Source organism: Danio rerio, chromosome 10, assembly GCF_049306965.1.
Source record: "Danio rerio strain Tuebingen ecotype United States chromosome 10, GRCz12tu, whole genome shotgun sequence".
Lineage (NCBI taxonomy): Eukaryota > Metazoa > Chordata > Actinopteri > Cypriniformes > Danionidae > Danio > Danio rerio.
The window spans coordinates 27827655-27854070 of NC_133185.1; the positions used below are offsets into that span (position 1 = coordinate 27827655).

The 26416-nt window shown below is 34.9% G+C and overlaps 3 protein-coding genes across 6 annotated transcripts; 2 read left to right on the forward strand and 1 right to left on the reverse strand.

Moving 5' to 3' along the window:
• Window positions 1-1449: 1449 nt before the first annotated feature.
• arrb2a (arrestin, beta 2a) lies at window positions 1450-17721 on the forward strand. 2 transcript variants are annotated; one of them, XM_009305269.4, is made up of 16 exons: window positions 1450-1588; window positions 2127-2157; window positions 2234-2294; window positions 2381-2425; window positions 4255-4451; window positions 5230-5289; window positions 5432-5499; window positions 5606-5741; window positions 7016-7100; window positions 7225-7297; window positions 7443-7580; window positions 8913-8996; window positions 12264-12287; window positions 16671-16747; window positions 16841-16895; window positions 16984-17721. In XM_009305269.4, exons 1-16 carry the CDS (start codon window positions 1566-1568, stop codon window positions 17069-17071), a joined length of 1245 nt encoding a protein of 414 aa, XP_009303544.1. In that variant the 5' UTR covers window positions 1450-1565; the 3' UTR covers window positions 17072-17721.
• Window positions 17150-22570, reverse strand: si:ch1073-143l10.2. Of its 2 annotated transcripts, NM_001386725.1 has the most exons (6): window positions 22268-22570; window positions 22110-22173; window positions 21918-22005; window positions 20729-20802; window positions 20381-20632; window positions 17647-18224 (listed from the first exon to the last, which is right to left on the reverse strand). In NM_001386725.1, exons 1-6 carry the CDS (start codon window positions 22353-22355, stop codon window positions 18104-18106), a joined length of 687 nt encoding a protein of 228 aa, NP_001373654.1. In that variant the 5' UTR covers window positions 22356-22570; the 3' UTR covers window positions 17647-18103. The 2 variants fall into 2 exon arrangements, with proteins under 2 accessions (XP_073770205.1, NP_001373654.1); XM_073914104.1 differs by lacking the exons at window positions 20381-20632; window positions 20729-20802 and having other exon boundaries at window positions 17150-18224; window positions 22268-22555.
• On the forward strand, window positions 22556-26416 carry med11 (mediator complex subunit 11). Of its 2 annotated transcripts, none has more exons than NM_001160035.1 (4): window positions 22556-22641; window positions 22815-22897; window positions 25723-25853; window positions 25996-26416. In NM_001160035.1, the coding sequence occupies exons 2-4, from the start codon at window positions 22828-22830 to the stop codon at window positions 26137-26139; spliced, it is 345 nt and encodes a 114-aa protein (NP_001153507.1). In that variant the 5' UTR covers window positions 22556-22641; window positions 22815-22827; the 3' UTR covers window positions 26140-26416. The 2 variants fall into 2 exon arrangements, with proteins under 2 accessions (NP_001153507.1, XP_009303543.2); XM_009305268.4 differs by having other exon boundaries at window positions 22567-22713; window positions 25996-26401.

A 26416-nucleotide genomic window follows, 5' to 3' on the forward strand; every position in this document is an offset into this window, starting at 1 on the left:
CCAAAGACATGTGGTACAGGTGAATTAACTAAGCCAAATTTTCCGTAGTGTGTGTGTGAATGAGTGTGTGTGAATGTTTCTCAGTGATGGGTTGCGGCTTAAGGTCATCCGCTGCGTAAAACAGATGCTGGAAAGAAAAAATTATTTTACTTGTTTTTTAACATTTATACTCCCAAAGTTGGAGGCGAACGTGGTGATTTTTTCCCAAAATAACTTTTTAAATGTCTATTTTGGCATAATATGTCCCAGTAACTTAATTTTATGATTCCCATATTCGTCATGAGTATGTGGTGAGGACGTTTTGAAGATCAAACTGGCACACAATAAAGTTGTTTAGATAGAGACCGAAATGGAATCTGCTAAGTTCCAAATAATATTATAGTATTATGTAATATTATATAATAATGTTATAGAAAGCAAAAATGTAACTTCCTTGAACATCAACATATTGTTTCAACACCAATTTATATATTTTTAATAAAATTAATAAGCCGACTGATTGTAGAAAGCGGATACTATGAGATTCGGGCAGGGTCGGAGTGGGACTCCTTTTCAGCCATGGAATTTTAAGCCTTAGACCGGCCCACCTCAGTTCATGACTGATTATATTAAAATAACGTCATTTCTAATTCAGTTTCTAATGACACTATCACGTCTTTTTCAAGAAAACAGCTGCTTTAGAATGTCAAATGTTTTTCATAAACATGACAGCATTAAAGGGTAGCTAAATCTTCAACACTATTCTTTAAAACATCACAATGTCCTTTCCTGCAATATCTGAATATATATTCTGTGCAAAATTCTTTATAGATATCCAGTCCTTTGTAATGGTGGTCACACGAAAAATAAAATAAATATGTACACCTACATAAGTAACCCAAGGAGTACTAAATGTCTTAACACTAAATAGGAAAATAAAATAAAAACTACTCAGGTGAGGCAACCTTTAGCAACAACGTAGAATTCTCAATATTTTTGCCAGGTTTGTACCTACGTTGTAGAAAGTTTTATTGCTACGTTGAGGCAAGGTTTTGTGTTTGTTGGAATATTAAATGGTGATGACAAAAAAGTATTATATTCTATTTTTAAATGCCTTTAACTTTTAATTGCAGATTTAGCTTTTGTTTTGGAGCATACTAGCTTACAGAAAACCTGAACCCTAAATTTCCTTTTGATTTCAGGGTGTGTTGTTCATATTGTTTTTATCCACCAAATTTCAAATATCACTAATAAAGGATATATAAATTAATCAGTGTAATTAAATAATAGTATTATAAACTAAATAAATCGTTTATTCTGTGTGCTACCCTGGTGCTTTTTTTATTAACAAGAACCAGCATGTCCAGTTTTCTTATACAATACAATCACTTTAGATTTCTTAACTACCCTGGTGCTACCACTTCATCGTGTACTGCCACATTTGTGGGCGGCAGGGCACGTGACCCAACTGTTGCCCCGCCCACCGCCAGCTACCAGAGAATGATTGAACATCTTCAGGAGTTGCTGTTTACACTATAGCTGATTGTTTTGCTGCACAATATTTTACGGCCAAATTCTCCCTCATTATGGGGGACAAGGCAGGCACCCGGTGAGTATTTTTAATGTATCGGACCCCAAAATAAATGCTGTTTGTATATTTGATGCGAACAAAAAGGAAAGCTAATACTAGCTGGGTTGTAAATGGACGTGGTTGGATAACCTGACTGAGCATGATGGGGAAACGGCACATAATGTGCACGTACATTTATATAAAATTGATTTATCCTCATTACTGTGCTTAAAAATTCCGTTGCGCATTGTTCAAATGCTTCATTATAAGTCAGTCCATCCTTTAGCATGCATGTCGCATAGCCTGCCAGCTAACAACAGCTGCTTATGATACGTTAATGCAGACTTCTCATACTGATCAATCCTATTATTTTATCAAAGCCTTGTTTTGTCAAGCATGACCATAGTAACATTGGGATTTGCACACAAAATAGCCATTTGTTGCTTTCCGCCATTTGTTTGCTCTTTATGCTGCTCTTGCCATCTGCTGCACTTTAAAGTGTTCCCACCTACTTCACAAACGGTCAACTCTGATCATATCTGTGATTAGTAATGCTGTCGTTTCTGTTATTTTAAAGGGTGTTCAAGAAGTCCAGTCCCAATTGCAAAGTAAGGGTTTTCTCTTTCATAATATCACTGTTCATGATTTGCACAAATTATAGCTAAAACCCTGTCCTTTTTGTAGGTTACAGTGTATCTGGGGAAAAGAGATTTTGTGGATCATCTAGATCACGTGGATCCTGTTGGTTAGTCACATCAGATTAAATCACAATTGTTTTGAATGGAGAAGAAAAAAATAAAAAGCACAATACTTATTATACTACTGCTTTAGATGGTGTGATCCTGGTCGACCCTGAATATCTGAAAGACCGAAAAGGTGAGCAACAAAGCTTGAGTTTTAAACCAAGTTGTTTCCAAGCCTAGCTCTATTACTAATTGGAAAAATCTTGTAAGAATTCCTAAATGGGAAAGAATGTTGTCATTACCAAAACTATACATGGTTACAAATAAGATAAAAGCAATATCTTGTAAACTAATTCATAAATTCTATCCGGTTAAACATTTTCTCGGTAAATTTAAAAAGAATATTCATATAAATTGCTCTTTGCATTTTGAAAGTGTACCCCACATCTTTTGACATTGTGGTTAGGATAAAAAGCTTTGGTATGATCCTTCTACCTTTATCAAAAAAAGTTAATCTTTGTTTTTAATATTTATTTTGAAAATGTAATTTTTGCATATTTTGATTATAATATTCTAAATAATTTGGTTATTGTTATTAATCTATTAACTTTGTTAATTAAGTTTCATAATCATTATTAAGATTAAGTTTTATATTTATGTAAATTTTCCAACAAAACACAGTTTTACTTTGTTTATAAAGAACTGAAAAATGACTTTTGTTCAATTCAACATAGAGCTAATAGAAAGGTCATTAAAACTGTCAAATTTTTTTTTTTTTTTGGATTAATGTGAAGGGCCTGTTTATAATTGTAAGAATTTTAGTTATTTATATTAGTTTTTTTGTGTCTGTTTTATTTCTTTATTTTTGTATTGTTATTACTAATTACCTTCTAGCACCCTGGCATTATTTTATTTGTTCTATTGTCATGTATCTGTATCATGAAAGCATAAAAAAAATCATGAGTTTTATGCTAAATGAACATTCTGGACAAAATGTACATTTGTCTCGACTGAAAAGTGGTAAATAGCAGGTCCTAAAATTCTATATTATTTTGTCTGAAAGTTTAAATGTAGAAAAATAGTAAGTGCTACATGTACTTTTTTGTAATGCCACTTTAAGCTCTTTGTACTAGTTTACATATTTAAATAATAATATTTTATTGACATAAAACGACTCTAAAATACAAATTATTTGCCAACTGAATTTGTACTTTTCCACTATTTTTCAGACCACTTGTTTTTATACTTTAAAATATAATAAAATGTGTATATACAGTTTTTAAATATACAGTATATACAGTGCTCGGCATATAGAGGTACAGCCCTCACAAATCTATCTTTTAAATTCCTATTTTTAATAGGAAGCTATACAATATTATATTTATGCATATACTTTAGATTAGTCTGTACTGAAGCTTATCTTACAAAAAAACGGTAAGCAACAAAAAGCAAAAGCAATCTGTAACAAAAAGCATATGTATAGTGACAAAAATATTATTTTAATAAATATATCTGTTTAATAAAACAGTTTTGTTTAAATGCACCAAAACACATAGACTATATTCACTGAAAAATTAATTAAAATATTCATTTTCAGAATGGAGTGTACTCAATTATGCTGAGCACTGTATCTTAGCAAATACAGGTCAGAAAACAAATATAATTTTTTACATAAACATGTTATGCTAAATGACAGAACATTGTTTTACCTGTATATTTACATTTTTGACTAAAGTTTTTAAAGAATTTTAAAATATATTCGCATTTTAGTATGCTTTCTATGCATATAAAAGTGCATTTATTTGTGCAACCTGATGTGGAAACCAAAAATGTCTGAACAATAAATGGAAATTCGAGTACACAATTAAATTATACGAGACTGATACGACTATACTGTACTATCTCTACGGTTTAATATAATGTAGAGTATTTTTGCATACTTGTGTCATATTGCTGTTCATCAAATGCAAATGATGTTCCACTTCATATAATAAATCGGTAATAACAAATTTTTATTTGCAGTATTCGTGACTTTAACCTGTGCGTTCCGGTATGGCCGCGAAGACCTTGATGTTCTTGGGCTCTCCTTCAGAAAAGACCTTTACATCTTCACTTTTCAAGCCTATCCTCCCATCCCAGAAGAATCCAAACCTCACAGTCGTCTGCAGGAGAGACTTTTGAAGAAATTGGGGCAAAATGCTTATCCTTTCCATTTTTCTGTGAGTTTCTAACTACCTTTTAAGACCTGGGTCATTGCTGCATTAAATGTTTATATAATATAATATAACATAATATAATATAATATAATATAATATAATATAATATAATATATAAACTAATAATAATATTCACAATGTGCTAATTATAATACAATATTATTCATTGAGAATGAGATTTTTTTTAATTATCTTACTTTTTTGTATTATATTAGTATTCATTAAATCATTATCTTATGTATTCTTATTAGTTAATATTAATATTTATTTTTAAAAATTATATTTAACTAAAACGTCCATTTTTTTAAATTAGATTTTATTATCTTTCTTTGTTAATTTTAATTTTTATTTGTTAAGACAAGAAAGAAGTGTAGTAATATTGGCCATTTTTTGTTTATTAGTTGTTTTCTGGAAATAATTATTTGCTTGAACAGGACTAAACTTAATTAAATATTTATATTTAATATTTCAAATGTTTATTTTACTTTATTTATTAATTTATAAATGTTTCTACATTATTTATGAAGTCAAAATAGAGAAATATTTGTGAAATTATAAATAAACAATTTTCACCTTTCTAGTTGTTGTTTATTATGAATTAATATTGTTAAATATTGTACTATTGACCATAATATATAAAAGGCAATTTTATTGCTGGCCCTTTATTTTTTATCAGATGAAAATAATTATTGGCTTGATTTCGGGCATTCATTGTATTTCATCAATCTTAAAGAAATACTGAAATATTGTTATAGAACAGAAATATTCTTCTGTTTTTTAGATACCACAGAATTTGCCATGTTCTGTTACCCTGCAGCCTGGCCCCGAGGACACAGGAAAGGTATTACAGTTCATACACGGGTTCTTTTGACACCACAAACTGTCTAACACCTTCCGATTTCTCATTACATTTTGCACACATCCTGTTTTGTAAAGCTTGGGTGAACTTGTGAACTTCACCTCCATCTTTTTTTTTTCTTCAGGCCTGTGGGGTGGATTTTGAGATCAGGGCTTTTTGTGCCAAATCAATGGAAGAGAAGAATCACAAAAGGTTGGATTATATAGAATTTCCTTGGCTTTGGCCTGTAACCATTTGAGTAAGTAAGAATAAAAAAGAGACTTTAGATCTTATATGAAGCTTATTTCTTTTTTCACAGGAATTCAGTTCGACTAGTGATACGTAAAGTCCAATACGCCCCTGAAAAACCCGGCCCACAGCCCATGGTGGAAACGACAAGAAGCTTTCTCATGTCAGACCGCTCTTTACATCTAGAGGCTTCACTAGATAAAGAGGTATCGTCCTGTTTGTTACAGATTCATTGTGGCAAATAATTAGTTAATTGTTTGCTTTTAAATCAGTTATTCACCCTGTTGTTCTTCTTTCCTTTATTCTTTTTTGGAGCACAAAAGGAGAACTTATATAAAATACAATAAATAAAAAATTCTAAATAATGAGCTTTTAAAAAAGAAGTACAGTAATGTCACACAAGGTTTCCATCTGATGTGTGCAATATATTCCTGATGTTCATTTAAACACAACACATTTTTCTATTGCAATCTGCTACTTTTTATGTAACAACACATGCATGACTGTTATGCTGTGTTCACACCAGACACAAAATGTCAAGCACGAGTAATTTGTATGTTAAGTCAATGCAAAGGCGCAAATTGACATCCTGCAGCACGATACTCGCCAATGAGGTGGCGTGATTCACACAAATGAAACTGGGCTCAGTTTGAAGCACCACTGAAAGCCTCCATCATCCAGGTCCAGTTTCTGGAGGAGTTAATGAACTCGCAGAGCTGGGTGCAACTCTGAAACCATCTAGTGGACTCGGTGCCAAACTGTTCCATAAAATCTATGTTAGCCATTTGTCAACAAAGCTAGAGTCACTAGGGAGACAGAAGCCCTGCCCTTGATGCAAATCCGCGTCTGTTGTGGGGTGAATTTGACGCGCGAATGAAACGAGAAAACTCAAAATGTTCATGTGTCTGTTAATACACGAATAGCGTGATTTATTCACATGTTTTGTGTCTGGTGTGAACACAGTATTACACTCAGGTCTCACATTTTTGCAGGGCATCATACATTAGTGGTGTGTTTTAAGACGCTATATCAAGTTATGTAGCTATCAACTTTTACATGTAGCACCACTTGTTAACGTCAGTTCCAAAGCAGTAGACGAATCAGAAGAACACACAGGCAGAACAACCAACTGTAGCAATTTGGCTTGACTATTTTATGACCGGCAACATAAATAAGGAGCTTTTTATTATTATGATTCAGAGTCCTGTGTCTTGCGTATTTAGATGCAAAGACATAAACAAAACATACAGACAGCAACGTTTATTAGAATCCTGACCTTCATCGATGGTCATAAAATGATTTAAAGATGCCAGGTATTAGGTGTTTTGGCAACTTTTGAAACTTTTTTCTTTACAGTTCCTAGAACTATTAGTAAAGGTACTAATTTTTTGATAATTTTTCACACATTATTAATTTAAAAACGAACAGCATCCATTATATTTTAAGTGAACAATTTGTATAACATCGATTTTCTCTACAGCTGTATTACCATGGGGAACCCATCAGTGTTAATGTCCATGTCACCAATAACTCCACCAAGACCGTCAAACGGGTCAAAATATCAGGTGAGTCAGATCCTTATCAGATGGTCACTGTTGTCTGTAGGCTGACATTATTTTCATATCGCTCTCATCATCAGTCACTTGTTTGCTTAATGCTACTGTACTGTTTACATTTGTGTCTTTACAGTTCGACAGTATGCTGATATCTGTCTCTTCAGTACAGCGCAGTACAAATGTCCGGTGGCTCAGATAGAGGCAGAGTAAGCATATTTTTAGTAAAAATGAGAAGCTTATACATATGAACATTATTAGTGTTTGGTGTTTGTGTCTTCTGTAGTCTATTTGGGGACTTGTGATGTGTACATGGGCAATAATTTGTATCTGTTTTGTTTTTGAATCCTGTAGTGATCAAGTGGCATCCAGTTCGACGTTTTGTAAAGTGTACACACTCACGCCAACTCTCAACAACAATCGCGAGAAAAGAGGACTGGCGCTAGACGGAAAACTCAAACATGAGGACACCAACCTGGCATCCAGTACAATGTGGGTATTACTGTAGTTAAGTCCTACAATTTTACTCTTATACTTAAATGGATACTATGGACAATTTAATCATTTTGCAGTATAAAAGTGTCATTTTATTAATATTACAAACCTACTAGCTGGTAGAATAAAAAAAAAACCTAAACATGTTACTGGATTACAACACATACACGCATAGCTGAAGGAATGGTTAATCCAAAAACGAACATTTCCTAATTGTTTACTCACCACCAGGTCATTTAAGATGCATACTTAAAGCAGTGTTTCTCAACCACATTCATAGAGGACCACCAGCTCTGCACATTTTCCATGTCTGCTTAAGCAAACACACCTGATTCAGATCATCAGCTCATTAGCAGAGACTGAAAGACCTCTAATGAGTGTGTCAAAGGAAACATTCAAAACGTGCAGTGTCCAGGAACGTGGTTGAGAAACACTGAGGTAAAGGAATAGATTGTCCAAAAAAAAAAAATGAAATGACATTGCCATTTAATTGAATTAAAAATGAATAGGCCTCAACGTAGACACAAATTTGACAATACAAATTTAGGCAGCTTCAAATAATCCACCAAACCCCTGCTGACAAATTTGGTTGTTTTTTAACAAATCATCTTGGAAAGTTGCAGTTATTGACAAAAATCTTACAGTTTTTAGTGAAACCACTAAAATGGCTATAAATCTATATATCATGCTAGGTAAAAACTCTTATTATAAAACTAACTTTAAATGTTTTGCTCTTTGGTAGTGACATTGGTGGAAAGAAACATGAAAATGTCTATTCAACTGTTAGAAACATCACACTTTACAATAAGGATTCATTAGTTGAGATTCATAATGCTTTTACTAATATGAACTAATAACGAACAATACTTGTACAGCATTTATTAATCACAGTTCAATGATTACTAATTCATTACAACTCAAATTTATGCTTGTTAACATTTAATTATAGCACTGTGAGGTAACATGAACTAACAAAGACTTTCTTTTCATTACATAATGTTAACATAGATGTGATGATACCGTTTGTTCATGGAAGTAAATCTTGTGCATATAAATGCATTACTTAACATTAACTAATACAACCTTACTGGAAAGTGTTACTGAAACGTCTATTTTTAGTTTGAATATTTCAATATAAAACTGACAATTTACATACAACAATTGTGCACAATTTTTCAGTGAATGTTGCGTTATAATCATCTTTATTATCTTTCATAAATGTAAAATGCTGTTTCACAAAATGTGACATCACAGAAGCAGGTGTAGTGTTGACTTTAGCTATCTGGATTATAAAGAGCCGACTGATTGTGTTTGTTTGTTTGACTGCAGTGTGAAAGATGTGAGTAATAAGGAAGTTCTGGGTGTCCTGGTGTCATATCGGGTTAAAGTCAAACTGGTGGTCTCCCGTGGAGGGTGAGTCATTTACCCCTGCTTGCTCTCTCAAACACTATTTCCGCTGGTCTCTAATCAGCCACACATAATGATGACTGTTGTTTTAGAAATATTGTTTTGGTGTTACACGTTGGTCTGTACGATATTGAAAAAATCTGACATTGATTAAAAGATTTCATTAATTTAGATCAACTAGGATGATCAACTCTTTTTCTATGCAGTGGATCTGCAAAAATAATACTAAATTACTAGCAAAAATTTATAAATGGTGCTTTTTGGTTTCATTGGGATTCTAACAGTCAAGTGCAGAAATTGAACAATCAAATGTAAAATAAGATGGTCATCATTGTATACATAATAATATTTAATACCCTAATTTAATCCTGCCATGTGATTATTGAAGAAACTGCGATATCGATGCTTAAATGATATATTGTTCAGCCCTAGTAACAAGTAGAGGAAAAAAGTACATTAAAAAAAGCTATTACATCATCAAAATTGTATTTAAATGACTTCTAATTATTATATGTGAAAAATACTGTAATAATCAGGAATTCAATTACTTTATTCTGTAATACTTAAAATGATTTAAATCCATAACCCTAACAAAAATGAAACAAAATTTAATTATTTAACAACATTTAATTTCAAATGTAACTTTCTTTATTTAACAAATAGAATTAGTCTTCAAAAAAATGATCATAAAATGTTTCAAAGTACTGATGCAAATTTCATGCATACCATAATATTAGAATAAACTAAATCCACTGTTTAAGCATGCGCAATAGGATAAATGTAATCTTTTAAAGTTGTAACGCAGGATTGTTCTGCGTATTAAATGTGTGTAACAAAAACAATTAAATTACTCAGCTTGTTTAAATTGACTTTAACAGAACTGTATAGACCATTTTGAGGGATGCAATAACATATTTCCAGGGGTTTGTTCTTCGGATGTGGATTACTCAGTTGGATTTGGTTGTTGACGGTTTGACATGATTCAGGATCGTTTCGTTCTTCAAAACTCATTCGAGAGTTGTTGTCATGGCAACAGATCTGGTAGCTCAAAAAACTGCTGGGAAGAAGGCTCATTTCATATAAACAAGATTAGATCGGGTTAGTTCAAGCAAAGATAATATTGAAAGTATGTACCGAATGCTGATATTTTTTTACAGTAGTATCCTATGGGTTATAAAATAATCATTTTTAATAATAAAAATTATATATACATTTATAATTTAAAATAATGAATAATATTTTAGATTAAATGATTAATAATATTTATCTTTATAAACATAGAAGTTAAAAAAATATATGAATAAAACTTATGCAATCTGCACTCTAAAATAAAAGTACAAAAACAGGGTGGTTCTCCCCAAAGTGATTAACAAGACTTTTTAGACACAAACATGTACTATTTTAAAGGTACTGACCCAGCTTTACAATTTGTTGTGGGGCTGCTGGCTTTACACTTTAATGTGTCAAGTGAAAAAGTTATTGCATATCATATTTAACACGGTTTACTACAAATTGAATGTGATTTTGCTCACATGGATAATTGAATATTAATCAGATATCAGTACGCTGCTGTGCCGTCAGCCAATCGTTGCATTGGTGATCATGATTTCAAGGATCGATAGATCTGTCCTTCACAACACGCAGCGATCTCAGATCAGTTCATCCAGACATTTTAATCTGATTCGCAAACTTGTTTGAAGAACCTAATTAGCTAGAGATCAGTTATCAAGATTAAAAGATCCAGGATCTGTCAAATCATCTCAGATCCTTTAAGCGAGGTTAGAAGAACCGACCCCTGGTATACATTTTTAATTTCCATAGCGCCCAGGAATTTGAAAAAATCAACAAATTGATAATGTTATGAGAGCTATTTTAACGTAAAGCTATGAATGGATTGCGTTTTTTTTTTTTTTTTACAGTTATGAAATAGTTTGTCAGTAATCAGCAAATGTTTATGGGCCAATGAAATCACCACACTGAAATGGTCTATAGTATTTTAGAAAGTATAAGTAACTGTAATTCTATGATCTAAAAATAAACTGTAATCTCATACCTTAATTACTTGATTTTTCTTCTTCCTGTGAATAATTAAATTACTTAAATTTCTTAATTTGTAAAGCCTGGCTTAAACTCGCTGCGGTCGATAGTTCGCTTTGGGTGTGCGCGACATGATTTCGGCTGGTGGAGCGTGCACAATTTTTTGAGACTCCATTGAACAGTTTGCGTGGTGCTGCGTTTCATTTGAGTTGAATATGAATTACTTTGAAGAGATTCTGAAATTGGTATACCTGTACACACATCTTTATGATATCCGTCTATGGGTGATCATAGGGAGAACCAGATGACCAATAATACTTGGCTGGAAATTGCAATAGACGTGGGAAAGAAGGAAAGTTTTTGTAAAAGTTTGGAAAAACCTGAGGGACAAGTTTGTTAAAGACAAAACAGGCCTTGGCAAAATGGAGACCTAGGTGATTTTAATGTTTTTATTTTTTTTTATAAAAATCCTCAAAATAATTAATAAAAAAATGTTTAAAAATCTTTAATGATATTAATAATATGACATAGTTCCAGAAACTTCCTACTTCTATGTTTATGTCTTCTATGTCTGATTTTATGTTTGCTTTCTTTTGACCGCCCCCTGTTGTTTAAAAGAATATCACAATGGCAAACGCATCAAGTATAAAAGCTTTGTCCATTTCATGAGGTGCGCAGTCAGTGGAGGTGCGTGATGTGGCGTCAGGGGAAAGTATAAATCAGCCTTAATTACACCCAACACTGATTAAATGTACACTAGGGCTGAACGATCAATCTGTATTTGTTGATAAATATTAAGCAAAGCTACGATTCGCAATCTTCTCAGGGAATTATCTGATTAAATTTTATTTTATGAGGAGATGTTGCTCCATTTAAAAGCGCGTGCTGGAGGTTTACTAGAAACAACTTCACTGACAAAATGTGTGTGAAAATGGCCTTCGATTAATCGCCCACTCCCCTCCCATTTTTGTTGATATTATTGAGAATGACTAATGTAAAGGTTCTACTTTTCAGTGGCGGTATATTAATTAGTGTGCTTTGCTTTAGCATTTAAGTCTTTTCATCTTCCCCAAGATGCTTCACGAGTCTTGTGTTTTATCTTCCCTTCATGAACCCTTGCCTCTGTGTGCTGCCTCTCTCTGGTTATCGAATCATTTTGTCACTCTCCTATTGTTTTATGTGTCTCTTTCTCTCTGTCTGTTTCCTTCCCCTCCCTCCATCTGTCTGTCACATCAGGCTTTTAAGCAGCTTGCTGGAGAGGTAAATACGTTCATTCTGCATTCTGGTGTCTTGCTGTAATGTCTCTAGGTTTGGTGTAACAAGAAGAGCTGCATGGTGTTCAATGCTCTGCTCAACTTTACCCCGGTGGTTTCTGTCTGATATCAATAGCGTTCTATTACTAACCATGAAATGGCATGGATGGATGAATCTCACTAAGAAATTTCTAGGTCATGTTTTACCTTTTAGACCCAAAGTAATATAAATAAGGTCTGTTTAATATTGCAGATTTGCTGTTAATTTACTCTTTCACACCACCCAAGATGTAGGTGCTTTTCTTTTTCTTCAGGTGCATTTAAAGACTTTCAGCTGAAATTGTGTTCTACCAGCACATTGAGTCAAATAAAATGTATACACAAAATGATCAACCATCACTCTTAATGATACATTGACTATTACTATAAATATTATAGTACTATTATTATGCTACGAGCTATTTGGTAATCCTGATGGTATAAGTTGAATTGGTTTTATGAATCACCATTACCACAGTTTCAGACAAAGTCTTTCATAATGTATTACTGGGGAAATAAAAACATCAGCTACGTCATGGTAGGCCAGAGGGTCGTCCTGTAAGATTTTGTTTGCCTTATTATACTCCAAAAATGCAGTTAAAATATTATGAAATGTTGCTTTGTAATCCACACTCACTGGCCACTTTCTTAGGGCCCACTCACACTATGCCATCCGTACCGTGCCCAGGCCCGTTTCCCGGATCGTTTGAGAAGTGTGAGTGCGCTGAATCGCGCTCAAGCACGGTTCACTTGGCCGGCCCTGGCCCGGTTGGAAGAGGTGTGCCTGAGCGCGGTACACTTGGGCTTTGGCGCGGTACGCTTGTGTGTGAGTGCAAAACGCGCCAAAGCCCGAAACCGAAAGCGAGACGTGACTTTTAAGGGACTGTTTGATATGGATTTATTAATCATTCTTACTATTCAGTGAACGCAAACTGCCGTAGTTTATTAAAGAGGCAAACTGCTCACAGCACGCCAGCTGCGCGCCCTCAGCAGACCTCCTCATTCCTGCAGCACGAGAGCTTAATGATTGTTTATGAGCGCCAAAAGTGGCGGATCTGTTCGACGAAATATCTGACTACGTGTCACCGCATCCCTAAGGACTGTTTGGCGAAATATTTGACGGCATATCAAACGACTGAAACGATATAACTAGAGAAATCTCCACTGTGCTACTGAGTGAGAGCGTATGGCAAGCCGTTTTAGCATTTAAACCGTGTTCTGACTATTCATAAATATATTTAGAGATATCTCTAGTTATATTTTGACTAGTCATAATTATAATTCGACTAGTCAGAATGACAATTAGAGATATCTGCAATTACAATTGTACTAGTACGAAATCAGATTGGAGATACCTGCAAATATATTATGACTAGCCATATTCCTCCATTGACTTCCATTGAAAAATATTTGCAGATATCTCTAAATGAGTTTTGACTCGTCAAAAATCCAATTCAAGATATCTACAACTGTAATTCGACTATAAGTAAATTAATTAGAGATCTTCAAATATATTTGTAAATATCTCTAAATATGATGAATTAAAGACATCTCCAAATGTATTATGACTAGTAAAAACTCAGAGATATCTCTAATTACAATTGTGACTAGTCAAAACTCATTTAGAGATATCTGCAAATATTTTTCAATGGAGGAATATGACTAGTCATAATATATTTGCAGATATCTCCAATCTGATTTTGTACTAGTACAATTGTAATTGCAGATATCTCTAATTGTCATTCTGACTAGTCGAATTATAATTATGACTAGTCAAAATATAATTAGAGATATCTCTAAATATATTTATGGAGTCAGAACAAAGATTTAAATGCTAAAAAGGCTTGCCATAGAGAGCGCTTCTGAACAGCGCAGAAGCGATGACGTAAGCGTGCCGAGGCCCGATATGGTGTGAGCGCGGGCCGTCGGGGGAGACGGGAGGGGGGACAAGCGTGCTTTGGCCCGGTTCGAGGCAACTGTACCTAGTGTGAGTACGGCCTTAGTCACAGCTGTCCAACTGCTCGTTAACGCAAATATCTAATCAGCCAATTACATGGCAGAAACTCAATGTATTTAAGCATGTAGACATGGTCAAGATGACCTGCTTCAGTTCAATTCCAGCATCAGAATGGGGAAGAAAGGTGATTTTAAGTGACTTTGAATGTGGTATGGTATGGTGGTATGATATTGTTGGTGCCAGACGGGCTGGTCTGAGTATTTCAGAAACTGCTGATCTACTGGGATTTTCACGCACAACCATCTCTAGGTTTTACAGAGAATGATCAAATTAAGAGAAATATCCAGTGAGCGACAGTTATAGGGGGACAATTGCCTTGTTGATGTCAGAGGAGAATGGCCAGACTCAGTCGAGCTGAAAGGCCACTGTAACTCAAATAACCACTTGTTACAAATGAGGTATGCAGAAGAGCATCTTTGAACGCCAACACGTTGAACCTTGAGGCAGATAGACTACAGCAGCAGAAGACCACACCGGGTGCCACTCCTGTCAGCTAAGAACAGGAAACTGAGGCTACAATTCGCACAGGATAACCAAAATTGGACAATAGGAGATTGGAAAAAACATTGCCTGGTCTGATGAGTCTCATTAGCCCCTTTCACACATGCAGACCTTTCCGCAAAATTACCCGCAATTTTCGGGAAAGGTCTGTATGTGTGAACAGGCCCTTTTTGAAATTACTAGTAAATTCATTCTGGCTATTTACTGGAAAAGAAGTTGTAACATTACTGGTAATTTGCCGAAATGCTGCGCTGTGTAAATGCAGAAGGAACATTGCTGGAAAGAGCATGTGCATTTCTAAAACGTGCTGACCGTTTGATAAGCTGTTGTTTGTTTACCTTCAAGCTCTGCTTCCTTCAGTTGCTTGACGTGTCGCGTGTGCACGTGAAGCAGCCGGTGAGAGCCAGCACACACACATATTATGTACATCTCGACATGCGAAAGTTTTTCTCCATATGTTTTCATTGAAGTTGTTCACAATACTTATCCATCCACAGAGTTTGTAATGTATCAAATGTTTACAAATACAAGTGCAGCTGTTTAGAGGTCATTTCTGGTTAATATCAGAATTTACTGGTATTTTAAAATGGATGTGTGAATGGTCTTTTCCGGAAAAATTCTGTAACGTCCTTTCTTGTGTGAACAGCGCTTTTTTGAATTTCACTGTTTTTTCGCAATTTTCTGCATATTTACCAGTATCATTGTGAGAGAGGGGCTAATTACTCGACATTCTGATGGTAAGGTCAGAATTTTGCATCAACAACTTGAAAGCATGGATCCATCCTGCCTTGTATCAGCGGTTCAGGCTGGTGGTGGTGTAATAATTTGGGGGATATTTTCTTGGCACATTTTGGGCCCATTAGTGCCAATTGAGTATTGTGTCAAAGCCACAGCCTACCTAAGTATTTCCCTTTATCCCTTTATGATCACAGTGTACCCATCCTCTGGTGGCTACTTCCACCAGGATAAGTCGCCATGTCATAAAGCACAAATCATCTAAGACTGGTTTCTTGAACATGACAATGAGTTCACTGTACTAAAACGCCCTCTATAGTCACCAGATCTCAATCCAACAGAGAATCTTTGGGATGCGGTGGAATGGAAGATTCGTGTCATGACTGTTTAGCCAACAAATCTGCAGCAACTGCGTGATGCTATCATATCAATATGGACCAAAAACTCTGAGAAATATTTTCCGTACCTTGTTGAATCTATGCCACAAAGGATTAAGGCAAATCTGAAAGCAAAATGATGTCCAACCTGGTAAATAAATCAGCCGGTGAGTGTATTATACAAAGTAGAAAATTCCCTCAGCCATTAGCCCAGCCAGTTTTATTCCAATATCGCTGTTTCTAATCACTTTTTTTGATTAATGGAAATGGGAATAATTTATGGATGCAACATAATGAATCCCTTCACTATCACTTTGATCAGCATCCTTTCTAGTGGGAAAAATAAAGAGTAACGTAACAGCCTGAAGCAGTTTTTAGAAACCATCTTAGGATGACTTGGATGCCTCCCTTCCCCATCAACCAATTATTATGTACCCCGCCCTTATCTTAATCTGAGCTTTAAACATCTCTGTTCCTTAGTCAATACTTGTGAATGGGTTTTATGGGAAAAATCCAACCAAAAACATTTACCGCTATTTTTGAAAACGTTAACCACTCACTTAGTGTTATAACAATTTTGTGAATGTGGCCCATGAACAATAAGATATCTTGCACACAACATGACCCAGTGGGTTTTTGAGAGATTCATCACTTTATGCTCTTTCACAGCCTAGCTATTTCAAATGATGGCAGTGTTGATTTTTTTTATTTTTTTATTCAGGGATGTTTCAGTGGAACTGCCTTTTGTCTTGATGCATCCAAAACCATCAGAGTCCAGCCTTTCCCACTCAACCTCAGGTATTCATGGAAACATAATCACAAAATGGCAAAACTGAAGTAGACTGTCAAAGTTAAAGGAACATGATAGTAATAATACTGTTTGTTTAACAGCTGTGCCAATGTTGGATCCACCAATTGACACCAACTTGATAGAGTTCGATACCAAGTAAGCAGAATTTTTCAATATAAATGTTGTGCTTAATGACAATAAGATTCTGTGTTAAGCTTCATTTTCATGTTCCTATTTCTAACAGCAGTTTAATCCCTGACGACGACATTGTATTTGAAGACTTTGCTCGATTGAGGTTGAAAGGAGTTATAGATAAAGAAGAGGATTGCTGAATCATCTCAATATTTATCAAATTGTGCATCTTTCATGTCCCCGAAGGTGTACTAATGAAACGGTTCTTCTCATCCCGATACGAATGAAGCAGTATTTGGCGATTTTATTGAAAAAAACAAACAAACTGTGTATATTGCGTTAAATTCATGTGAAAAGCAAATGAAGAAGGGGATACCAGGGAATTTCATACACTTTCTGCATAGGCATGTGATGATTATATCTGTCATATTGTGCCAACTGTTATGTTATGAATGGCGAGCCAGACTATAGAGATGGCTAAATTGCTCGGTATTTATATTCCTTTACAGATTTTCCTGTGATCTATGTACATGAATAATCCACAGCGATGGACAGTTTCAGTGTCAGGGCTGTGCATGTTTCTCTGAGCTGCTGTGAAGATCTTAAGTAATTGAGCGGGTTGTAAATATATGAAAAGTGCTGCTTTTAATTTGTCAAACTGCTGCATTTGGGTAAAAAAATACAATAGCAGGAATTGGATGTATAGAGATTTAACATCCCTCAGAAGAAAGGAAATTTGTTGTTATTACAACATTCATCATGACAGGATACACTGTTTGCCATTTTATTTTTTTGTTTTAAAACTGGATTTTTATTTAACTTTTTTTAAATAAAAAAAAACTAATACAAACTGGTTGTTATTAAATATTTGTAACGTTAGTAACAATTTCAAGTTTCATTTGTTATTTAAAATTAACTCATAGAAACATTTCACAACATTTCTTGCTTACACTTATATTCTAAATGTTTATCTGTTAGCATTAGCTGTGACCTAAATGCTAAAAACACAGTTTATAAATGTTTGAACTATTGTTAGCAAATTAAATATTGTAAACTGTAAACCATTTAACGCTAGCTTTATCACTCGCCTTTACATTCAGCAATCCACCCTTTTGGCCTCACGTCTCATTTTAACAGCTTTCTCGAATGCTGAATGTGAAATGACCTCCCAGAGTGAACAAAAAACACCAAAAACTCTATAAAATGTCACATTTGTCGTCGTTAAGTAAGTGTTAAGATGGAGGGCGCTGAATTTTGGATTCTGAAGGTTTGTTTTCGGAGCTGTTTGTTGCACACGGTGGGCGAGACCTGGCGCGATACCGCTTCTTTAGACAACCAGCCAAACGCTGCCACCTGGTGGACGATGGAAGACATTAAGTCATGTTTGTGCAAAACCATTGGAGAAACAGGGAAGAGATACAGTATTTAATCCCGAAAATAATGTATTTGCCGTTCAATTTACCCACCCTTAGGCCACCAAAGATGTAGTCTAGTTTTTAGTAGAAGGTTAAATAAAGTTTAAGCTGAAAGCATGATTCATAAAATACAAATCTATTTGAGTCTAAAAACAAACAGGCAAAAACAAAATCAAAGGGTTTGTTCACCCAAAAATAAAAATTATCTTATTAATTACTCGCCCTCATGTCATTCGAATCCCTTGAAACCTTCTTTTATCTTCAGAACACAATTTAAGATATATTAGATGAAATCTGAGAGCTCTTAAAAGTCTGCAACTGTCCCGAGACATTCAAACTCCAGAAAAGGAACCAAAAACATTTTTAAAAAAATTTGTGTGACAAAACAAAAATAAAAATGGCTTTGTTTACACACACACACACACACACACACACACACACACACACACACACACACACACACACACACACACACACACATATATATATATTCTCTTGTCAGGGTGCACATTTCTTACTACAGGCATTACAAAGTATTGCCATTAGAGTCAGCACAGCTCAACACACATGGTAGCATGGTATTGCCTGTAGTAAATGTGTAAGCTGACCTGAAGTGGAAGATATTCACCTTATTCTTAAGAGTATGAGCGGTCACAGCCATTTGAATCTTTTTGGCTCAAGACTTAGTCTCATTTCACTTTCATTCATTTTTAGACTTTAAACAGTTCGCTATGCTGTAGCATTCTGCGTTGCCTGTCACAAACATGCTTGTTTGTAGAGCAAGAAGTTTGACTGTTTTTTGCGGTTTGTTATTCCTAAAAATTTATCTCATGGGGAAATGTTCACCTAACAATCCAGTTTTCCAGTTTTAATGGCACCTAAAAGTGTTTTTGGAGCTTCTTAAGATTACAGTTGAACTACTAAAGTGACATGTGATGTTTTGACTGCTTTTGGTTCCCTTTCTGGACTTTGAACATCTCAGGAACATTGCTGTTTCTAGATGAGGAAACCCACAGATTTCATGTCATATCTTAATTTGTGTTCTGAATTTGGAAAAAAGGAATGACATCAGGGTGAGTATCTTATAACAACTATTTGTTGTGTTATAAATCAAAACAATCAATCTATGCAAAAAAAAAAAATGAAATTAAGATGTGGAGGAAGGACATCAGATTCTGCAGAATATTTTGCAGAGGGTTCAAGATTTTCCTACAGTTATATAATAATAATAATACGATAATCAATAATTTTGTAAATTATGGTAATCATTAGTTAACAATACTTTTAATGTTTGTTCTATAACATTACACACTACATAGATCCTTTTCTCATAAATCCCCATTATAATGGCAAATTAGCCTTCCGATGTCATTCCTGCACCACAACTTTACATCATTACCTTTAATTCACAGCCTCCACAAATGGCCTGAGCATGTTAGATGTACTACTGTAGTAAATGATGTTCAGTTTATTTCACAGAATATTTTTTCACTACACAAGACGTCAATGCAGGGTGGCATGGTGGCTCAGTGGTTAGCACTGTCACCTCACAGCAAAAAGGTTGCTGATTCTAGCCCAAGCTGGGTCTGTTAACATCTCTGTGTGAGTTAGCATGTTCTCCCCGTGACGTGGGTTTCCCCCACAGTCCAAAGACATGCGCTATGGGTGAATTGAATAAACTAAATTGGCCACAGTGGATGTGATGGAATGTGAGTGTATGGGTGTTTCCCAGTGCTGGGTTGCAGCAGCAAATGCATCTGCTGTGTAAAACATGCAGCACAAGTTGGTGGTTTATTACGCTGTGGCGACCTCTGATAAATAAAGGGACTAAACCGAAGGAAAATGAATTAATGAATGAAGGCATCAATGTGTCAGCAGGAGGAGCTACAAGTCTCTTATTTATTAATTTTCTTTATTACTCTGAAAGTGCTGGTAGTGACTTGCATTATATGAAGCAACAATGAGCAGTTTTAGCTAAAATCTTGTTTAATATTCTGCTTAAAAAAAGTTCACCTGAATCTCTAAATCTGGCCTAAATTTCACCCAGTTTTTGATTGACCTAAATCCTTAAATAAAAAAAAATAGTATGTTCACCTTTCTTGTGTTGCGTTGTGTTTATTGATCCTCTTGGCCTCCTCTTTCTTCTCCTCCAGCCAGCGTTCCAGGAGCTGCTCGTTCTGCAGGTTTGCGGCTGAAAGCTGCTCTTTCAGTGTCTTCTGCTCCATTCTCAGTGCCATCAGCTCCTTCGACTGACACTCCAGCTCATACTCATGTTCTTCTAGATTAGCCTTCAGACATGAGGACCCCTGGGCCAACATTACTGCCTCTGTCCTGTAACGGGACACTCTACAGAAGGAAAGCACAGCACACTATTGGGACTGCTCTTCGGGACGGATTTATTTATGTTTTTTTTTTTAAGATATCAAAGACTATTTGACCTACTGTGAGTGACAGTATTGTAATTCTGCATCCTTAAGGTAAATATTGCTGGTCAGATCTGAAATTTTCTGCTTGAGCTACAACAACAAAAATCAGCACAGGAAGATCATTAATCATCAGACTGACCCGGTCACACGGCTTATATAATGTGCCTACAGTATTTTGGTGTTGTCATTCATTGATTTTCCTTCAGCTTAGTCCCTTTATTTATTAGGGGTTGCCACAGCTGAATGAACCACCAACTTATCCAGCGATGTTTTATGCAGCGAATGCCCTTCCAGCTGCAACCTAGCACTGGGAAACACCCATACAATCATTCACTCACACACTCACACACATACACTACAGGCAATTTACTTTATTCAATTCACCTATACTGCATGTCTTTGGGTGAAACCAGAGCACCAGGAGGAAACCTTCACAAACACAGGGAAAACATGCAAACTCCACACAGAAAAGCCAAATAGTCCAGTAGGGACTTGAACCAGCTACCTTCTTGCAGTGAGCTGACAGTGCTAACCACTTTTGGTGTTGTGTAATGTCTAAATATCGGTAAAAACATGATCCTTTGTCATTCAGTATAACTTTATGTAAATAACATCATTTTATGTAAAAATGAAATGACATGTTTGTTCTGACCTGAAATTATTATTATCTGAAAGAATAAATGATCATACTAAACTTTTATATTTTCATTTATTTAAATGTGTTGCAAACAATAGTTTAAACCAACACGGTAAAATCGATTAGTTGTGACTCTACTTAAAAAAAGGGAGTAAACCCGTTCAATTAAAATTATTACAGATATAATAGTTTTGGTATATAAATCTACAGCTTAATAAATATAAACATTTATAAAATAAATTTGATACAGCGAATGACATTTTAGTGGATTTCTTATGTTAAAATTGTATAAACAGTAATTTTCTTTTGCACAGATAAAAATACAATTAAACAAGACTCTTTATACTAAACTTAAAGCTGTAGTACCCTTCATTTTTATCACTTGCATTTTTTTAAAAATTAAATAATTAGTTCAAAAACTGAAAAAGCAAAGTAAAACATTTTAGTTGAGATAAAACAATTAAACGGTGCATAAAAAAATATTTAAACTTGAAGGAAAATAAAACGAAAATTTGTTCGACAAGATAGTTGTATCAGTGATATCTATTGATAGGAATATTTTGCTCACCTGTTGATTAAAAAGTTCCATCTCATTCACTCTCAAATAGAGCGTCCCACCTTCATCAGGACATCTAGATCCAGTATTTTCTTCAGAACTGTCAAAAATAACATACAGTAAAACATAAAATGCAAAGAATGGAAAATGGTAACTGCTATAAGCTAATGAATAAATAAAATAAAAATTCAGACAGTTTCCTACCTGTTTGTGTCCATGCCTTGCCAGAGTTTAACATGAAAGTCCAACATCTCCTCCAGCTTGGACACTGCCAAAGTATAGTTAACCCATTATTCATTACTCAATAAGAGCACACTTACTCTGTTTCTATCCATTAGACTACAGCTTTACTAAAAACTCACCTTTGTGGAAGAGGCCAGAGAACGGATCTTTCTGCCTGCAGTCTCTGTGAAACAGCTCTACGCGCACGTGACTCTTCCAAGACTCCATGGTCTCAAAAAATCCACCTATTTCCCTCTCTCGTATTGTATTATTACAGTGTTTTCACGTTGAACGGCACGAAATACCATGGGCAATTGATGTATGTGACAGGCTTGCTCTAGCTGAAGCGCAAATCGCTTTAATCACTAGTTAAACTTTACCCAGAAAGCCATCCAGTCCACTTCGCGTTGCGATTATTTTGTTCTTTTGCGGCTTCCGTAGTCCTTCGTTCGCCACATACGGAAAGTGCTTTGTGTAGCTCGTCGAATTTATCGATAAGTGTGTTATTGTACATGTACGTAGCCTTACGTTGTTTTACATGTTCGTACATTACGTTTAATGGTTATTTGGTGTTTATACTATCACTGTATAGCTAACGCGTGTTTGCTGTTGGCTACCTTGTAAGTTGTTTGAAGGCAAGTTGTTTAGACACTTTTTACATACGTGTTATGCTTCTTTTTGTTGTAGATTTGTGAAGGGAATGGCTAATGACAGACTAAGAGCACTAGAAGATGTGGAAAAGGAGATTGCTTTAGTGCTGCAGAGCGCAGGTTTGTGTCACATCATGTATGCATTGACTTATTATGTTATAGGTTTTATAAAAATGAAATGTAACGTACGTTACGGATTATTAATCCTAATGCTGTCCCAAACCCACGACAAACTCTTTCGTTTTTGGTACACCACAATATTTTTGATAATCTAAAACGTAATCTGTACCCCCAGAAACATTGCGCAATTAAAACTTTGACGTTTCAAAGAGGATAAGAAAATCAATATTCATTGAGTGCTTTAAATTCAGAATTGTTGATTTTTGCTGCACTTGTTCATTGATATCATCAAAAACAAGTCTGGATACGTTGTATTTAGCTTAACATAAAAGGAAATCCACGTTGTTCACACATTCAGACTTTTTCCTTATTAATATAGTTTCAGAAAAGTACTCTTTGCAAATTCTAAATAGGGAAATCATATTAGCAGCCAATGACTAACAAAGTACATTGTTCAAAGTCGATCAAATAGTGCTAATGTTGTTTTGAAGTCATATTTGCATGTGATTTCAGACCGAATATTTAAAGTACCATGGTTAACAATAAAGGGAGCATGTTACAAGTTGTATAGAGGTAAAGTTGGTTTTATATTCACACATTCATTCATTTAGAAGTCACTATATTGTTAACCATGTAAATTTGTATATTCGATCGGAATTAGCATGCAAGTGTGACTTGAAAACAACATTAACACTGTTTATTTGACTGTGAACAATGTTGTACTTTTATAGTCATTGGCTGTTAATATGATTTCCCTATTTAGAGTTTGCAAATAATACTTTTATGAAATTATATTATTAAGGGGAAAGTCTGAATGTGCGAATAAAAAAACAGCTTTACCCTTTTTACAAGTTGTAACTGAACAAATGTGTGAATATAAAACCAATTTTAACTCAGTGAAGTCTTTACCATCTTCAATTCACACATGCACTACCCCCATGCATGCACACACATGAACTGGACTTTGTGCAATACACATCAAATTATAGACATCTTGTATACATCTCTCATTCAACCTCAGAATTGTTTACTCCACCTCCCTCTACCCCCCCTCTCATCTCCTATTTTTCACAAATATTTGTTTATCATCTTAAATTTACATAGTACATCTTGTTTATATCTTCCCTTCTACCTCAGATGTGTTTACTCCACCTCACCCTACCCGCCTATTTTGCACTACTGTTTATCGTCAGCAGTTATTTGTACTGTAACTTGTTGTTTAATGTGATCTGTATTGAAAGGATATATCTTCGTTTGCACTGAGTAGTAAGATGCAGTCTGTAGCTGCTGTCAGAGGCAATCCTTACATATGACAGACTATAATATACACCAGGGGTTCCCAAACTTTTCAGCCTGCCCCCCCATATAACAAGGCCAGTGACTCGCGAGCCCCTTTTCTGAGGTAGTTATAAATACAGAAACCTTGCATGCAATGGCGCATACACACCAATAGACCCAAGGCTATTCTGCGTTGAATTTGTTTTTTGCATGTCAGTGCTGTAAATGTGCCAGAAAGTTTAACCTGTTGTTATAAAATCAATCTGCTGCATCTGACACTATTGCTGTGTCTTTAATATAATGTGATTACCCCAGGGGTTGCAATCCAATAGAACTAGTAACTATAAGCTACTATAGTAACTACATACAGTAGTATATAGTTACTATAAACGACTATTTTTTTTCTATTCTGTAGGTTATGGATAAAATAAATAGGTAATTCTTATGGTTTAATAATAATAAATAGATTTTTGGAAATCACCAGGCGACCCCCCCCCCCCCCCCCAATTCATTGTCCCGTGAACCCCTAGAGTAATCATTAGAATACATAAGTAATCTATATTTGTTGTTAATATATGTCAATTAATTTTAAAATAGTCAACTTAAACTATAAAAAAGGAACCCAATTCTTTTTTTGTTTTAGCTTGGGAATTATTTTGTTGCAATCAAGATATCTTTTTCTGATGCACTACAAGTAGTACAGCCACATGAGGTGCTGCTCTAATAACACGCTTGTAGGGATTACATCTGTAAGAAATGCAAAATAGTTACATTTTGTTAAAGAGAATCTGTAACCCCTCAAGTTTATTCCTCTCGAGTTAGAGAGGTCAGTGAGGTGTGTGTCGTATCGTGTTAATGGTTTTGCCGTTAGTGAACATTAATTTATGTGTATTTCTTCACGTGTTGAATGTGCACTTTATTTATTGGTTGTATGTATTTTTTTGATCATTATGTGCAAACATCACCTTTAAAGGGTTCATTTAAGTTTATGTATTTCTTTTCGTAGTTCTGACTGCATTGTTGGGACAAAAAGAGATGCAAGGCTAGCTACAGACTGGTGTCAGAATAAATGTCAGTTAAAATAAAGAACGACTTGAGCCTTTGTTTCATCTCGGGGGAAGTAACACACTCAATCTCATCGTACATGTATATATTGTACATTGTATACATCTACAGTGACCGTAAAAGACATTCTTTTCTAACCGGGCCAGACAGAGAGTCCACCAGATAACTAATTAAGGAACATTTTGTTTTTTTATGGGTTTTGTTGCTTATAAATTTACCAATTTACCCCCTATGAAAATTAACAATCGCTCTATTAAAGTAAACGTGTATCGGTGTATTGTGGTATATTGTTTACCATTTGCATACCCACATTTTTCCTAAAAACAGTGATTCAACTATGCTTCATCAAGCAAAACAATGGTGAATATGTGTTTACCGTAGTTGAGTTACAAAACCACAACCCTATTGTTACAACTTTTCCGTGTTCATTTTGTACATTTTAATCTAATATATAAATTGAGTATTAATAATCTGTCTTTCAGGAACTATTGTGTTGGAGCTTTCCAAAGAGAAGGCCAATGCCAGTTTATTAGACCGACAGCTGAATCAGTTCCAGACCTCCATCAACAGAGTCGAGAGTGAACTGAGTTCACAGATACGATATCTAACACAAGTGAGTATCTATCTATCTATCTATCTATCTATCTATCTATCTATCTATCTATCTATCTATCTATCTATCTATCTATCTATCTATCTATCTATCATATAAAGTAACAAATCTTCCTCTCCTTTTTTATTTTTATTTTTTGAAGGTGGCTACAGGTCAGCCTCATGAGGGATCAACATACTCAGCCAGAAAGGACTGTCAGATGGCACTAAACCGTGCAGAATATGCCCGTGTCAAGCTGGGAGAGCTGGGACGCACCTGTGAGATGATGCTTGACCCACAGACATAAAAACGAGATGATGGATGGAGATGATGGACTGTTGTTTTGTAATATTTGGCAGCCGACATTCAGGACAAGCCAACAAACACTTTTTATTTTTCACAATCTAAAGGATAACCCTGTATGACAGACCCTGTGATTTATTTAAATCATTCTTTGTTGTAATATAGCATCATAACTTTTGTCATGTTTGTTACACATCGTAGCATGGTATAGATTTTATACTAGTTTTTTCTTAAAGAACAATAAAATATTTGTTTTTCACCAGCAATTTATTGAAGGGAGC